Genomic DNA, 16,822 nt, shown 5'->3' on the forward strand with positions numbered 1-16,822 from the left:
GAAGTGACCCCTTCTTGTGTGAGGAGATGGGAGCGTTCGAGGAGGGAAGCGGTCGCAGTAGGACGGGGTGTAGGGGGAGGGAATCCTCTTCCTCCTTGTGGGCAGGTCAGCTGCTTCCTTGCATCCTTTTGACAGTTCTCCTTAGAAGAGGCCCCACTGTCCTGCCCTCTCATCCTCCCCAGGCTGATCAGGAAGTCCTCCTAGATGTCTCACTGTTTAGATTTGGAAACTTGACAGCAAAGAACGAGAGTCAGCGTGACAACACAAACCCAGGGCATCGACAATTAGTGAGGCCTGGCCTTTCTGTCCAGGGAGGGGAAATCCAGCAATGAAGCCTCGGGAGCCAAGACTACAAGGCATTTGCTTTATTGTTCCAGGTCAGGGGATAATGGCAGGCCATCGAGGGATGTGCTTGTGCCTAACTGAGCCCAGGAAAACCTCTGGGGGTTCTTGTCACCCCCAGGCCTCCAGGGTAGGCAGAAGCTCCCACTTGGTGAGGGTTGGGCTCTCCGGTAGGGCATGGCGGGCGGCCTGGACACACTCCCCTAGCTCCAGGGACATCCTGGGTCTGCCAAGCAGTCAGAGAGAGGGGAGCGTGGGTGCTCACTCCCCACCCTGCCAGCCTGCATCAGGCTTCCCTTCCCTGAAAGGAAGAGACTGCCCGGGACGGTTGGAAGTAATTAGTAAGTTAGGACCTAAACTACATGAATTTCTTACAGAGAAGGGGTGAGATTGTAGTGATCTGGAGGGGCCCTTCCTGCACCCAGGGCTGGGAAGAGAGGACACTTTTAAGTTTCCAAGGGCAAGGACTTTTCCAAACACTTTGTGTCAGAATTGGGCTCAGTTTGGTCCTGGGGTGGACGCTGCCCCTCCTGTGTGTCCTTCTGGGGGAGGTCGGACAGAGTGTTTACTGAGGATGGGCAGAGCCTGGCAGAGTGGGGGCTGCTACTCAGCCAGTGGGGGACCCACAGACAACTTGGGGAGAGGCCCCATCCCTACTCCTCCTTGACAGGCTGCTGGGATGAAGTTGGGAGAATAAATACAGGGGGCTTCTGGGAGAGAACACGCTAGGAGGGGCCACGCCTGCAGAAAATGTGGACACCAGAATAGGGCTTCAGGGTGGTCTTGGGCCTGGCATGAGGACCCTGAGCCCTCAGCTCTCAGCTGCCCCAGGAATGGAGCAGCCAGGCTCTCAGTGGTGTAATTCTGATTCCTCTGGGTAGAAGGTATGTGGGTGGGTGTATGTCTGAAAGACTCTGGTGTGTGTGTGTGTGTGTGGTGCACATTAACGCAGAAGCGCTTAAGTGGGGATGAGTGTGAGCTAAGGAGAGTGTTTTTGGTTTTTTTGTTTTTTTTTCCCAGACACTGGGTCTTCAGGGACCCTGAGTGAGGAGCTGGCTCGCTCAGGTGGCGGAAATGTGTGAGGGGCAGCATCGTGGGTGGTGTCTTCTTCACCCCCCGGCTGCCAGCTAACAAACAGTTGGCTTAGTGGCACAGGGGACAGGGATGGTTTTCCTTCCTTGACCTTTAAGGTGAGCCCGACGCGGGCGGCCAGCTGGGACTTCCAGGCCACATAAAGGCTTCTGGGTGTGGCTCACGCGAGGGCCATGGGCTTGGAGCTGGGACTGAGGTACACAGAGGGGCCAGCGGGGGCCGTGGGGGGTGTGGGCTCCAGCTCCATGAAGGCCGAGTAGAGGGTGGTGAGGTGCAGGTCACCCAAAGCCCCGGAGCCTCCACCGCCTGGTGGTGCCACGTCGCCACTCCCACTGCCTGTCTCTGCCAGACAGGGCCCAGGTGGGAAGCAATGGGGTGGTGGCGGAGGTGGTGGCATTGAAGATGATGTCGGGGACGAGGTCACCAGTACCAAGGGATCAAGGGCCAAGCTGTCATCCTTCAGCTGTTCCCACAGGTTTCCTAGGTGGTGGAGAGAACAGGTGTCACTGGGAGGTGCAAAGGAGCCCTGTCTGTCCCCTTGACCCCATGGCTCTCACATGCTAAAGAGAACAGGATTGGGGTAACCTTGGCTGGGGAGCAGCCCCTTGGCACTCGCTGTGTGACCCCAGGCAGTTGCCGGAACTCTCAGATTCCTCTGCTGTAGCCTAAATGATCTCTGGGGCTCTGTGTTTTGGAGGTCAGGGGAGGGAGAGTGGAGGAGTCAAGGACTTGAGAGCTGCCTATTGGAAGGGCTGATACCTAACGCTGCGCACTCTGGAGCGAGCCTGCAGAGGGAGCCCCTGGAACTCTTCCCCCTGGCTCCTGCCCAAGCTCCCGAGGAAGGTGGTTACACAGCCAAGGCTAAGGATCTTCCAACAATGCACTGCAGGACCTGATGAGGTGGCTGGGCTCGGCTCTCTGGGCCTCCTCCACTGCAGGCCCAAGGGAGAGGAGAGGAGCCGGGAACACTGACTCTGGGGAGGAGACAATGCTGCCCCCCACCTCCTCTTTGTGTTGTGTGCCCTGCGTGCGTCACGGCAGGCCAGGGCCTGGCCTGGGTATCGGGGCTGCGGGGATGGAGGAAGGCAGCCGGACTAAACCCTGGACTGAACTTGGCTGCTTGGGTTCCAATCCTAACTCTCCTTCTTTCTAGCTAAGTGACCTTCAGTAAGTTACGTAACCTCAGCGTGCTTTTGTGAAATGGGTTTAACGGTCGCTCCTGCTTTAAAGGCCCAAATGACAGAGCACATGTAAAGCAACTCACACGATGCCTGATTGTTACTAGGGGCTCAGGTGCGTGTCTATGGGAGCCCACATGTCTACGGCTTCCTCTGAGACTCCCACTTCTGGACAGGGCTGAGGATCTAGCTGTACGTTTCTAATGAGCTTCCCAAGACCTGGGCTGTCTCCCCACAGGACTGGGAGCTCTGCGAGGGCCAGCTGTCTCCACCTGCTTGTGGATGCCCCCTACCCCGGTGCGCCCAGAAGGTCTGAGGCCTGGGTCAGCACCCTCCTCCAAATGTCCTGTGGCCGGGACCAGGGCCTGGGCATGCACTGAAGTTTAGATTAGAACGGTTGGGCTTGGCCGCGAGCAGAGGTGGAGCAGGCAAGGTGGAATGGAATAGACAGAACCTCTCCGCAGACTCCTGTCCCCAAAGCTCTCCGGGACTGGCCTCGTTCTGAGGCCTTACATTCTTCCTGGGGGGAGAGCTCTTTCCTCCTTCTGTATTAAAAGATGAACTCTGAGAAAATGCAACCGCTTCTGGGGAATGTTCCGACTGTCATCTGCTCACCGTCAATGTGGAATGGAACTTGGGCTCTTCCCCACCTACCCAGAGCTGAGGGTGGTTTGATGACGGGGTCAGTCGGAACATGTTCAGGGGCACCAGGAGGAGGGAGGTGGAGGCAAGGACCTTCCTCTTTGCCCCTTGGCATCCCTCGCCAGCTCTAGACTTGTCTGCTTCAACTGACCAGAAGCCTGGCAGCTCCGGGCTGCAGCCTGGAGACTTGGAGGGGATGGGCAGTGCTGCCGGACGCACCTCTCCAGTCCTGTCCCACCTTCCCTTTCCCACCCCCGGCTCACCCTGGAAGTCAAAGTCGGTGAGAGAGGGGTTGATGGCATCCAAGTCAGTGCCAAGGTCTCCGTCTGGCAGCAGGGTGTCATGCATGGTCCTGGCCGGGGAAGGCTCAGCCAGCAGCTTGGCGCTGTGACTGGGTGGGGTGTTGGCAGGCAGAGGCGAGTCCTGGGGGGTGCCTGGCTGGGCCCGCAGCTCAAGGTGGCCATCTGGCTGTGGGAACAATGGCTGCGGAGGTCCAGGAGGGGCCAGGCCCGGTGAGAGGTGCGAATATGTCTGCCCGTAGCAGGAGGGCACGTGTCCTCCAAGTAGGTCCTGCAGGGGGTTCTTGCCAGGAATGGGGCCTGGGGCTGGGTGGATTGAATGCAGTGGCTGGGAGAGCCCAACTGGAGGTGCCAGGGGCCGGATGGGGCCTGAGCCTGCCAGCCCGGGGGGTGGGCAGCCCAGCAGTGGGGGGCCCAGCTTCTCCCTCTTCTCTCCAATGAGGCTGTCCAGCTCTTCTAAAAAGACCCAAGAGAGAGGGACATCATGAGACCTCCCTTTCCCCACAATCCCTCCCCAGCCTTGGAACCGCTCGGGCCCTCCCCTTACTAACAGGTTCTCTTTGCTCAACCTATTTAGCCTCCCTCCCTCCCTCTCTGTCTGCTAGTGGGTATGCCAGGCCCTCCCCCACTCCCTTGCATTGCCCATTGGCCTCCCACCTGGCTTGGCCATGCTCTTGCGGACAGCAATAGGGTCTTTCCTCTTCCACTTCTGTAGCTCTTCCTGCATCTTGTCGATTTTGGCCGGATTGAGGGCCCACAGACAGCCCTTGCGAGAGGAACTTCCTGATTTGTTCTCCACCTTCTCAAAGCACTTGTTGAGAGACAGGTTGTGGCGAACAGAATTCTTCCAGCCGTCGGGCGCCGTCTGCCGGAGCGGAGCAAGACAAGAATTCAGGCCGGGGTCAAGTAGCCAGGGCGGGGTCTGGGCTCCGGGAAACTCTTCCTGCTCCCTCTGGGCACAGAACTGCCACCCGTCTGGATCTTGGCGTCCTCCTCGGCGCCCAGCCCATGCTTGGCACCCCCTTCAGTGGTGGGCAGGAATCTTGACTGCAAACTATTTTCGCTTAAAATCTGCCTTTATCCCGCTCCCACCTCTGGCAACCCTTCAGAGGATTCTTGAAGTGATTCATAAAGGGAGGGCGCGTTCCCTATCTGGAGTTGGGACCTCGGGCCCATGCTGGGACCCCTCTGTGGCCGGGGAACTCACTTGGATGCCAGTTTTGGAATTAGGTCTTGGATGCCAGTTTTGGAATTAGGAGGAAGCTATGGAATGTTCCTTTCCTGGGTCTGCCTCATCCCTGCTGGGGCAAACTCAGAAGCAAAGAAAGAGGGGTGCGTTGCACACATGTGGCCTGAATATCTGGGTTTTGGTGACAGAGGGAGAGAGGGAGAGATTGGCTATGCATACGCACACGCGAGTGTCCCTGAATATGTCTCCCCGGTGTGAGCCTTCTCTTGGGTTGGTGGGCCGCGAGTTCCCTTGAGGGTAAGGATGTGTGTGTGAGAAAGTCTCTCTGGGTGTGTGGGGGTACCCATGATTGCATGCGTGTGTGGGTGTGAGTGTTCACATGAGTGTGCCCGGGGGGGGGGCGTGCCCTGGTGGGGAGGCCAGCCCTCAGGTGGGGAGTGGGGGGGCTCGTGCCAACAGAATAAACACCCATTAGGAGGCCCGGTCATGCCACCAGTGCGGTAATTGTGCTCAGGGAGGGTTGTAAAAACCATTAGGCTGACTCAGTTGGGTGAGAGGCGGTGGCGGGGGTGCCAGTGGGCACCCCCATCCTCCCCACCTCCAGCTCTGTTCCAGCCTCTGTGATGGTCCCGGGCCCAGCAGGGGCCAACTATGGGCAGGACATCTGCTCCAGCCAGCGGGGCCCCTATGCCCTTAGTCCCTGGTCCCTTTTCCCTTTCAGCTTGCAGTTTCTGGTTAAAGAGGGGTGGCCACTCCCTCCTCCCCGGCTCACTTGCCCCAGGGAGCAGCCAGGCTGAATCACGCCCAGCAGAACTGGGTCCTGATGCCAGCGTCACGGCAAGTTGCTGGCAGGAGCTGCGGGAGCCTTTGTCAGGGGCAGCTGGCCTGGGACAGGGGGCTGGTTGAGATGACCCCCAAGGCTCCCAGGGTCGTAAGGGAGGATTCTGGAGCCACCAGACCAGCCAGCTGGGGATTTGCCTTCAACTCCGACGGTCCCTACTAAGAGTCGAGGTTGTGTCGCCCGATGGGCAGAGTTAATGGGCACTGGGCCCTTTTATGGGCCCATAAATCTGTGACTTTGGGATGCCAGGACAGCCCCCACCCCAGCCACTTCCTGTTTGGAAGAGGGATGGTCAGCACTAGCAATTATGTCCAGTGGATGGACACTTCCCCGGTCCCACATCCCTGACTCATGGGGTTACAGGACACCCACCTCAGCTGCCTTGGGCATGAGTGCTATGCACCCCAGGGTCCACCTTGTTCTTGCCCAGAAACATGACCTTCAAATGGAGAGTGAGAGATAAAGGGGGCAGAGGATCTTTGAACTAATTCCTTGGGCAGGTCAGAGGGGATCCGTCAGAGTTGGAAGGAATGTATGTGCCAACTGGTCCAACCTGACCATTTTACAGATTGGGAAACTGAGGTCCAGGGAAGAAAGGGCCTGGCCCTAGATCACACAGGAGGCAGTGACAGAGCTGACTCCAGCCCTGTCCCCTCATTAAGGGCCCTGCCCAGGTCACCCTATAGGGCTGGCTTCACCACCGGGGCCCGTCCCAGCCTCACAGATGCTTTCTCTCTGAAGTCAAATGTAAACCCGGGAGTGAGGGGGTGATGCAACTGGCTAAGAACAACAACTAGAACCAAAAACAACAAAAAAAAAAGCTGTTAGACCTCTTCACTCTTCAGCCCCATAAAACAGGGATTACACAGCTCCCAGGAAAAATAATTAAGCCAGGAAGATGAGATGCAGGGAGGGGCTGGGGGCCAGGCTGGGAGTTGGCAGGGAGGAATGGCTGAGAGGAACAGGGCAGGGCCCTCAATTCCCTCTCTCTAGCCCGGCCCCTGGAAGCCCTAGAGAAGGCCCTCCAGATCTACAGGGATTAGGAAGAGTTTGGTCTCCAGACCGATTGGGATACAGGGGCAGCCCTGGATACTGGCTTTGATGCTTCTCAAATCCCAGAGACAACTCTCCCCGCTCTTCCTTTCTCTCCCAGAATCTCTGGCGGATGACCACACTTTGCCATTCCCGGCCAGACCACTCTGGCCATCTTGCCCGCTCATTTGATGGCAAGGCAGCAAGTATAAACTTGTCTGGATATCAGCTTCTAATTATCCCCAGGCAGGACCATTGGGAAGCCAGTGAAGCCAGGGATCACCTACTGGCAGGTGGAGATGAGCTCTGGACCCGGGCCTCAGCTCCTGCCTGCTGTCCGGTTAGCGGACGGGACTGTATCCCCCAGGATGTAGACCTTGGAGAAGGCATTCCTCACACACAAACTCTGATCTCCCCTGCACCCACCCTGGAAGAAGAGGTCTATGCTGGAGGGTCTGGGGGCGGGGGTGGGGTGGGGTGGGCAGATGTGTGAAACCAAACAGCTGGAGGCAACAACGGCTCCCCCTGCTGTGTGACATTGAGCAGGTGGATCACCCTTTCTGATGTGTTTGCCCCTCTGGAGAGAAGGACGTCTGTCCTGCCTCTACGGAGGGAGTCTGGTAGAGCCCTCAGAAGCCCCTTGAGTGGGTGACAGGAACTAGATACTGTACAGGTAAGCCACCCAGTTCCCTGGAACTCTCGAAGACCGTGAAGCCCACACCCCGCTTTCTGGCAGAACTGTAGCTGAGCCTGCCGCCCACAGAGGCAGATCTTAATCTCTCCCTGGAAGGCAATGGGTCCTGTGGTCCCAGCATCCCATGCCACCTTGGCTGGCTAGCTCTTACCCAAATTCCTTTAGCCCTACAGCAGCCTGGGGGCAGGGGTGGGGAAAGGCTCTCATTTCTTCCCAAGGTGTCTCTCCCCACTTGGGGTAGGTGGATGTTTCTGGAAGCCTGTCAGGACGGACAGGTCCACTTTCCAGCAGCCTAAGGACTGACTCCAGCCTGCTGTGTAACCTTGTGTGAGTGGCTTGAGCCTCTGCTCCTTACACGGAAGTCTGACCTTTTGACATGGAGACAAGGGGAAGTGTGGAGGAAGTGGGGCAAACCCTCTCCTGGCTTTCGTTCTAACCCTTGTTCCACCTTCCAACGGAAGCCTCTGGCTCCAGAGAGGCCTGGCCTGCCCAGGACCTGGGGATGGCGGGAATGGGGTGGATGTTGGGCTCACCTTGAAGTAAGGAAAGTGCTCCGTCATGAAATTGTAGATCTCGCTGACAGGAAGGCTCCCAGTTTTACTGTTCTTAAGGGCCATGAAGATGAGGATGCTGAAGGCAGAGAAAGCCTTGAGTTTGAACTTGGGAGCAGGCTGGGAGTCTCCCCGTCACCACCCCACCTGCCCCGGCAAGAGTGGTTGAGGGAGGAACCTGCCGCAGATTTAGGTGAGAGGCTCTATGAGGTTGAAAAGAGAAAGGATGAGGACGCTTCCGCTGAAGCCAGGAATTACGGCTATACGAGGGTCTTGTGGAATCTTGAGAGCCCTGGGTTGTAATCCTGGCTTGGCCATTCACTAGCTATGTGACCTTGGGTGAGTGCCTTAACCTCTCTGAGCCTCAGTTTCCTCAGCTTTGAAGTAAAAAAAAGTAATAGCTACCTCAGAGTTGTGACGATTAAGGATGATGCCTAGAACATAGAAGGCACTCATTAAATGGAAGCTGTCATTACCAGTCAGCCCTCAGCCAATCGCACACTGAATGTTGGATAGTAAGGGAGGGAACTGAGGTTCCTTGAGCCCCTGCCCCTGCAATGTGCCAGGCATATTCTCTCACTTAATCCTTCCAAAGGCCTGAATATTGCTGTTCCCCCCCCCCCTCCTTTTTTTAAACAGATGAATAAACAGGCTCAGAGAGGTCAAATAGCTTGCCTGAGGTTTCACATCCTCTAGAAACCCGCGGGGTATGACTTCCCTCCTCTGGCATCACCTTCTACCTTGAGGATTCCATGCCTCAGCTTCTCCACTCTTCCTCTCACCTACTCCCTTTCATCACAGGGGTGCTGGGAAACATACCTGTAGGAGTAGATGGGTTTTGGGAAGAGAGGCTGGTGCCCGTCGGTGCCGGCCTGGGGTGCGATCCGCTGGTATGGATAGTGTGAAGAGCCCAGGTATGGTATGGGGTAGCTGCCGCCACCTGGTGAGTACTGTAGAGGTCAAAGGGGGCAGAATGGTTGCCATGGTAACCAGTCTTTCCCAAGGTGGGGATGATCCCCTCCCCGCCCCATTCATATACATCCAGAGAGGGAGCTGAAGCCAGACTCTTCTCTCCCTGGTCATGGGCTCCAATAGCAGAACGATCTGAGGGGGCTGGCCAAGGGTGTGGACATCTGAGGGGCTCTGAGGTGATCCACGTTCCCAAATTCGGGGTCTCAGAGCCCTCAAAGCTCCCCCCCCCCCCACCTCCTGGCTTCCTTCCTCTCCTGCCATCTAGGTGCTCTGGTTGCCATGGTGATGGGAGAGCAGCCTGGCGGGGCTAGAGAGTTTGAGGGCCTCCAGGCCTCCCCTGGAATTTCCCGGAACGGCTGGGCCGGAAGCAGGGTGTCCAGCCTGGGCGTTCGTCTGCTGGGCACTGCCACCTTTTATGAGTTTCAGTGGCTCTTTGAAAGGGCAGGTCATGGTGGTGGGCCGGTGGGGGTAGGAGGTGGTTTTACGGCAAAGGGAGTGGCTGCGGTGCCAGGGGTGGCGTTTTATGGGGGCCATGGGGGTGGGAGACTCTGACTCCCCCATCTGCTCCAGGCTGAAGTGCTCTTTCCAGGTCACCCGAGAGACACTTAGTGCCTGAGTCACCCTCTCTGCAGGCTCCATAAAGGCCTGGGTGCGGCCATCTTGTTGGAGGGGGGTGCGGAATGCAGAAAGCATCAAAGCAAGGCTGGGCATGGTGAGGCCATTTAAGGTCTGGCAGCCCCTGAACCCTGCTGTGGCTCAGTCCTTGATGGTCCAGGCTGCCTCAGGGACACCCCCTACCGGGGGCCAGACCTTGAGCCTCAGGATGGCTTTAGCCTCTCCAGCTAGGCTCCTCATGGCAGCGAGGGTGACCCCTCATGTGCTCCCTCGGCTTCCCTCCGGCTCTTTCTTTCCCCCCACAAAGCAAGCAGTCTGACCACTTCCCCACTCCCCCCCACGTGCCTGCCTCCCTGGCTTGGCCAAGATCAGGGCCAAAGCCAAAGAGCTGGGAGTAGAACCTGCTCCACAGGCAGGGCCTGTCTCAGTGCCAGGCTGCAGGTGGATGGAGCTGGGGCGCTGGGCAGTCACTTGCTCCGTCTTGCCCAGCGACTCCTGGGAGCTGCCTGGCTGCTCTGGGGCTCTTTTCTACCTCTTTTTAAAAGCCTGCATCCCATGCCAACGTGGGACAAGTACTTGGCATCCTATACAGGTCCAAATCGCGGAGGCTGGGCAGTGGGGTGGGGAAGGGGGGGAAAGGACCAAAGATGAGGGGGTCTTGGAGCCCTCCAGGTGGGAAGGCCGCCTAACTCCATACCCGGTCCCACCCTATTGAGGTGAAAGGGAAGTTTGGAGCCAAGGTTACATAGCGAGACAGTGGCTGACCCAGACGGGAGCCCATTGTTTTCTTTCTGCTCCGTCTTGTGTGTCACCCCACATAACCCTTTTCTCTCTGCCCCTGTCTTTGGCCCTCCTCCTCCCTCCCTTTTTGGTTCACATCTGGGCCCTGTCCCACGATAGGCCCCATTCGCTTTTCAGAGACTCTCAGAGGAACCCCACCTACTCCTAGAGAAGGGCAGTGGCTTCCTTCCTTCCCCATGAACCCCTGTCCCCCCAGTCCCGGTGGCCTGGCCCGAGGTCCAGGGTCCTGCTGCCTCCACCTGCCCATCCAGGTGTGCACACCCACAACACACGCCTGCACACCTCACACCACATAATATCCTGAGGCCCCAGGGAAGCATGCCCACGTGTCCCTGACCCACCTGGTGGAAGGGGGGCTGGGAGGGACAGTACATGTGCTGCAAGGGGGGCTGGTAACAGTACATCCCAGGACCAGTCTCCAAAGCTGAGGGCTTGACCTTGACTTCTGATCCCTGCTGGAAGAAAAAACAGATGACCAGGCTGGGCCTTAGTTTTCTTCCTCCCGCTCTTCTGTGGCTTGAAACTTAACACAAATGCAACCTCTACTCTGCCTCCCCCAAAGCTTATTCCTAGAGAACAAAGAGAGGACAGAGAAGGTCAGGGGTTTTCCTGAGGGAGCTCAGCAAATTAGTGGTGGAGCTGGGGCCGGAGTCGACGGCACTCCCCACCCCCCACCCCCCACCCCCCACCTCACTTCAGGTAAGAGGCAGAGGCTGGGCTGTCCAGAGGAGTTGGGTCACAGTGAAGGTGGGTAGGGTCAGAGACCTCCCTGGAATGGCACAAGGATGCAGTGTCTGAGTCCACTCATCAAGCCTGGTTTGGGGCCTGCTTGCGTTCAGAGCTGCCAGCCTCTCAGAGCAGGTCTGTGAAGGACATCTGGAAAAGGCCACTGCTCTAGGATTCCCATCGCAGAGCCATATTTAGGGGGAGCACAGGAAGTGGCCGGACAGGTTGGTCCGGCTCATGACCCCAAGCTCTGTACTTCCTCCTCGGCAAAGCCTAAGGGAGCTCCAGCAGGCTCTTTGGAGGGGGCTAGTGAGTCCTCTCCGCTCTATCTTCTGGCCACTCTCAACTCAAAGCAGCTGGTCTGCTTGAGCCCCATGGCACACTTTCAACCCCGACACAGGGAACCTGTCTTGAGCTGCTGCCAGTGGTGGTGGCCAGACTCTGGCTTCCCAGGGGCTGTGAGCTCCACAGGGAGCTCCCAGAGTCTAGCACAATCTCTACCCTGAGTAGGGCCAGAAAGCGTGCACAGCTAGTCCTGGAAGGCGAACCAGGCCAGGAGGAGGTGGACCACTCTTCCTGGGTTATCAGGGGCCTTGGGAGCCAGCATCTGGGCCCAGAGGGTCAAATTCAACGGTTAGCTCTTTCTGGATGTGCCCTGGGGTTGCTGATGCAGAGATAGCCATAATCATAGAATCTCAGGCCTGGAAGGGCCAAGAGCACTGTGTCCAACCTCCTCATTTGGAAGATGATGGGGCTGAGCCCACTGAGGGGAAGTGATGTGTCCAAGGTCATCCAGTGAATCGACCAGCTAGCTGGTTCTCTGGGCCTGAGCTCCTCTCCACTGTGCAAGGAGTAAGGGAGTGGCCTCAAATCAGCCTCACAGGCCAAGGGACACCTTGGGCAAGTCACTTGGCCTCTATGGAACCTCAGTTTCTTCACCTACAAAATGAGGGTAGTGAGGAGTCTTTAGAGGGTTGTTGTGAGGATTAAATGGACCACTTGGAAGAAAAGATCTGGCACAGCAAGCAGGGGCTGGCATTGAGTGGACATTTGGGAGGCAGAAGCTAACATGATGGTGTCCTCACCACAAGTTGCTGTCGTGTTCAGTGGGCCTGAGGAAAAGCCATCAAAGGGCCCCAGAACCAAGGCTCTTGCCTTGGCCACAGCTGGTAGGTACCCAAGCCCTTCTCTATCTTCCAAGTCTAGGAATCAGGCTTTGTTGGGGGTGGCTTGGGGATGGAATGGGAGCCTGTTAGAAAGCAAGGGGTGAGGAGAGCTGGTGGGCATCTGGAGAAGGCACAACCCAGGCTGAGGCCACTCAGTGCTCACTATCTCAGGGGTCTCCAAACCTCCCTTTAGATTTCCTCTGCCCAAGGCAACAAGCCTATAAGGCAGGTCCTCGTAACCATACTTTTCAGATGAGGACCAGAGAGGTTAAGTGACTAGCCCAAGATCATACAGCTTGTGGGTATGGCTGTGAAAGGGATATGTTGGTTGACCTTCCAAGGTGCTTTCAAGGTATTTCTATGAATATACCCAGGCCCCATTGTGGGCAAAGAATGGGGCCCGGAAAGTCCTTTGAGGAGACTTAAGCCCTCTCTCAAGACTCTATGCTGATGCTAGAGAGGAGAACATTGTGCTCCGTGGCTTATCCCCAAACCCTTTCTCTTGACGTCTGGAATGTGTTTTCCTTCTCACATTTGCATATGGGCGGGTAGGTCTGGCTGGGGATTCTTGACACTTAGGCAAACAGAGAAGTCACACACTGGAATCCTGACTCAGGAGCCTCTGGGAAGCTGCCAGCTTCCTTAGCCTGATCTCCCCCACCTTGCCCTCTCCATGCCAGGCCAGGTCAGCATCCCCTCCCCAGCTGACCTGGAGGCCAGAATGAAGCCGAGACCCCAACTTTCTGAACTTGCCGCTTCCCTGGCATAAACTGACCCTGAGTGGAAAAGTCTGGAAAGGGAAGGCGGAGTTTGATCTCAGGGCTTCTGGGAACTAGGACAGGAGTAGGTGGGATGCCCAGCGGCCACTGGTACTCACCAGGACTTGGGGGCTGTGCTCCTGGCTGGGGTAGGGGAGTCCGTTGCACCAGGCCTCTGCCGAGAAGCCAGGCAGGAAGGCCTCAGCCTCCCCGACATCCACGGGGATCTCCTCGAAGGTCTCCAGTGCCCCCGGGGTCTTAAAGGAGTGTCCATCGAGGGCCAGGGCGGTCTGGGCCTCAGGGAAGACGTCTTCATGGAAATGCCGCTTGTATGGGTGGAAAGGCCCATGGCCGCCCTTGAGGAAGCGCCCAGGGCTGCTTGCTGGGCCCTCCTCAAAGCCGAAGCTGGGGAACTTGTCTGAGGGTGAGAGCCGGAAGGGGCCCGGGCCAGGGCCGGCTGGGCAGTGGACTTGCTCAGGGCCAGGTGATGCGACACTGGGACTCTGTGGGGGCAGTGAGGATGCCCTCTCTGGGGGGCCGTCGGGCACAAATGATGAGCAGCTGAAGCCGGCAAGCTTCTGGGGTGGACAGAGGGTAGAGAGCCTGTGAGTGGATGCTGGACCAGGACTCTGCCCTGTGCTAGGGTAAAGGGGTCTGTGGCTGAGCTCCAGGGGCTCCCAAACGATGGAGGAGACATAGCCTGCTTTTGGAAGCCCTCGTCTGTGAGGGTATGCTGCTCTTAGATATGAGGTGCCCTGAGTCAGATGGATATACAGCCTTGCCCCGGGAAAGCCCCAGATGGAAGGGAGAAGCAGAGGCCTCTATCGAACACTTCTGGATCTTGGAGTCACTGGGTACTCGTTCGCTGGTGGAAGGGACAAGGCAGACCCCAGGAGGGCTCTGGAGGTGGGGCCTAGGTGCCAGATACTCACGTTCTGTGAGGCAGGAGAGCCTGGAAGGCCCGGCGCCTGCATGAGGTCCCCCTGGGGCTCGCCCTCCAGTCTGGCGGGGCCGGGCAGCGTGGCGTCAGACTGCGGCGGGAGTAGCGACACCATCACCCGGTCCTGGCCTCGAAGAAAGCCGGCTGTGATGAGAGTGAGGACCAGGGTCCTGCGGTGACCGACCCCAAGTTCACCACCTCCACACCCACCCCCTCCCTGGGCTGGGACCCTGACTCCCACCAGACATCCGGTGAGACACAGACAGGCGGATAAACAGACAAAGTGAGAGAACATCAGAGACAGAAAGAAGCAGATAAACGAGAGGCAGAGGAAGAAAGCACAGAGAGAAGACTGGTGGAGACGGAACAAAACACACCAGGTAGGAAACCCGCCACCCCTACAGTCCCAGCAAGGAGAGTTGGCTGCTCTGGGGCTCAGTGGCAGATGGAGACCCTGCCTCTGGCCCCCGTCTCCCCAGTGCGGGACTGGGCTAGGTGACCGTGACAAGCAGTCTCTGCTCAGTGGCTGAGCAAGCAGGTGGTCCTGAGAGAAGGGGAGCTGGGGAGAGTGGGTCAAGCCCAGGTGGAAGGTGGGAGTGACCCTCACGCTGCAGGTGACCCAGCCCTCAGTAGAGGCTGGGCCTGTGGTGCCATTTCAGGGGCTGGCATGACCCTGAAAGTGTCAAGTCCCACCGGGGACTTGAGGTGACCCGGTTGCCTGGTGGCCCTGTGAGCCTGGCATGACGCCGGGCTGCAGCCACTGGCCCAATGTGCAGTGACGGGCCAGTGCTGTTTTCTCCTACCTCCTCCAAACTGCATCTCGTACCTGTGACCTTGTGCAGGCTACTGCCCCTCCCCCCCCCTTTTTTTTTTAAACGTTTATTTATTTTTGAGACAGAGAGAGACAGAGCATGAATGGGGGAGGGGCAGAGAGAGGGAGACACAGAATCTGAAACAGGCTCTAGGCTCTGAGCTGTCAGCACAGAGCCCGACACGGGGCTCGAACTCACAGACCGTGAGATCATGACCTGAGCCGAAGTCGGCCGCTCAACCAACTGAGCCACACAGGCGCCCCCCTCCCCCCCTTTTAAAATATTTTATTTTTAAATAATCTCTACACCCAGCGTGGGGCTCGAACTCACAGCTCTGAGATCAAGAGCCACATTCTCTACAGACCGAGCCAGCCAGGTGCCCCAGGCCACCGCCCTTTCTGAGCTTTGGTTTCACCATTTGAAAAACTAGGGGCTTGTACTGGATGATAGCGGAGGGCCCTTTCTGCTCAGACCTTCTAGAAGTGCTATAAGCACTTTGTCCCCGGCACAGCCCAAGAGTTTGAGAGGACTCAGCTCCAAGCCTTTCCTTGCTCGCTGTGTCAGGGAAGCTCTCTGAGCTTGAACCCCATCATTTACAAAACACGGAGAGAGGTAGGGCCTCCCGCATGGAGATGCTGTAGTAAATGAAATCACGCATAGGAAGAATTTAACACAGTGCCTACCATATTGTAAGTGCTCAGTAGACGCCAGCTCTCGTTATTAATATCATTATCAGTACGGCCTTACTGTTATCGTCCTCAGCTCTTTGCTTTCCTTCTCCACCACCTGCAAAGGGCATTTCTTTTTGAATGTCCTCCTCTTTGCCAAGTAGTCTCCGATAAAGGCTGCCATTTGCTGAGGACCTGCTCTGGGCTGGCTGCTGCGTAAACAGTTTGGAGAATTTTCTCACTGGTTTCTCAGAACAAACTTGTCAGGAAGGTACATCATTAACCTCGCTCTACAGATACAGAAACTGAGGCTCAGAAGGGTTGCCTGACTTGCCCAAATCGCATAGCTAATCCTTAATAGAGTAAGGATTCGAACCCAGGGGCGTCTGGGTGGCTCAGTCGGTTAAGCGTCTGACTTCGGCTCAAGTCATGATTTGCGGTCCATGAATTTGAGCCCCGTGTCCGGCTCTGTGCTGACAGCCCAGAGCCTGGAGCCTGCTTCAGATTCTGTGTCTCCCTCTCTCTCTCTCTGCCCCTCCCCTGCTTTCTCTCTCTCTCAAAAATAAAATTACAAAAAATTAAGGATTTGAACCCAGATCTGTTCGACTCTGGAGGCTGTACTCTTACGATTTCATCATTTGGTGGGGGTCAGAGTGGGTGTGGGCCAAACAACAAGAAACGTGTGAGGTTTACACTTACCCCTCCCGTCCAAGACCTCTACCAGGCAGATCAGGATAACTGTATTTCCCAGGCCATGATCTCCTGGGAGCTCTGGGAGGGAGGGATGGCCTTGGTGGCCCCATGGTGCCCAGCCTAGGGTTGGCACACCTTTGGGGAATAAACTACCTCCTCTCTTTGATTGGAGGTAATGGGGATTAGGAAGGGAGGGCACTTGCCCCAAGTCCCTCAGGGGATCAGTGACAGAGGAGGCTAGTAGCTGGGGTCCAGGTGGGGGCCTGGTGGGAGGCTCTCCCTCCCCTTCAAGAGTCTCTGCCGCCCCTTCTCCATGTCCCGGCACCCTCTCACTCGGCAATGCTAAATGTGGCGTGACCAGGGAAGCGCCGAGCTGGCCGTAACTGGACACCACAGTGGAGCAGGCATGGGGCCCAAGGTGCCGGGCGGCCCATCTCTGGCTCCGCATGACCGCAGGCCTGGCCGCTGCTCCCCGGATAGCTCTGGGACAGCTGGGGCCTGCCTGCCACGCCTGGATCTGGCCCAGAGCCGCTTTCCCAAGCTGTTCTCCAGCACCTCCAGAGGCAAGGCCCCCGGGCTCTCCCTGCCTCTCCCGACCCCTCCCCCCGCCCCCCCAGGTCTCAGGCTTGTAACCGGTGGTGGTCACCCCCTTCTCCAGAGGCAGAATTGTGCATGGTTACAACAGCAAGGGGGGTAGATTTGGTCTGTCTGGCCTGAGTTTGAGCCCCAGTTGTGTACCTGTGTAACTCTTTGCATCTTGCTCCTCTGATAAATGGAGCACGAGGACCTACCTCACAGGGTTGTTGCCATG

General features: G+C 57.4%; 1 protein-coding gene across 1 annotated transcript; it reads right to left on the reverse strand.

The window, feature by feature from the left end:
- Positions 1 to 364: 364 nt before the first annotated feature.
- On the reverse strand, positions 365 to 13,953 carry FOXN1 (forkhead box N1). Its single transcript, XM_042915522.1, has 8 exons — positions 13,831 to 13,953; positions 13,018 to 13,476; positions 10,590 to 10,700; positions 8,680 to 8,810; positions 7,843 to 7,939; positions 4,211 to 4,418; positions 3,518 to 4,009; positions 365 to 1,914 (listed from the first exon to the last, which is right to left on the reverse strand). The coding sequence occupies exons 1-8, from the start codon at positions 13,951 to 13,953 to the stop codon at positions 1,595 to 1,597; spliced, it is 1,941 nt and encodes a 646-aa protein (XP_042771456.1). The 3' UTR covers positions 365 to 1,594.
- Positions 13,954 to 16,822: the final 2,869 nt, after the last annotated feature.

This window comes from Panthera leo, chromosome E1 (assembly GCF_018350215.1).
Source record: "Panthera leo isolate Ple1 chromosome E1, P.leo_Ple1_pat1.1, whole genome shotgun sequence".
Classification (NCBI taxonomy): Eukaryota; Metazoa; Chordata; class Mammalia; order Carnivora; family Felidae; genus Panthera; species Panthera leo.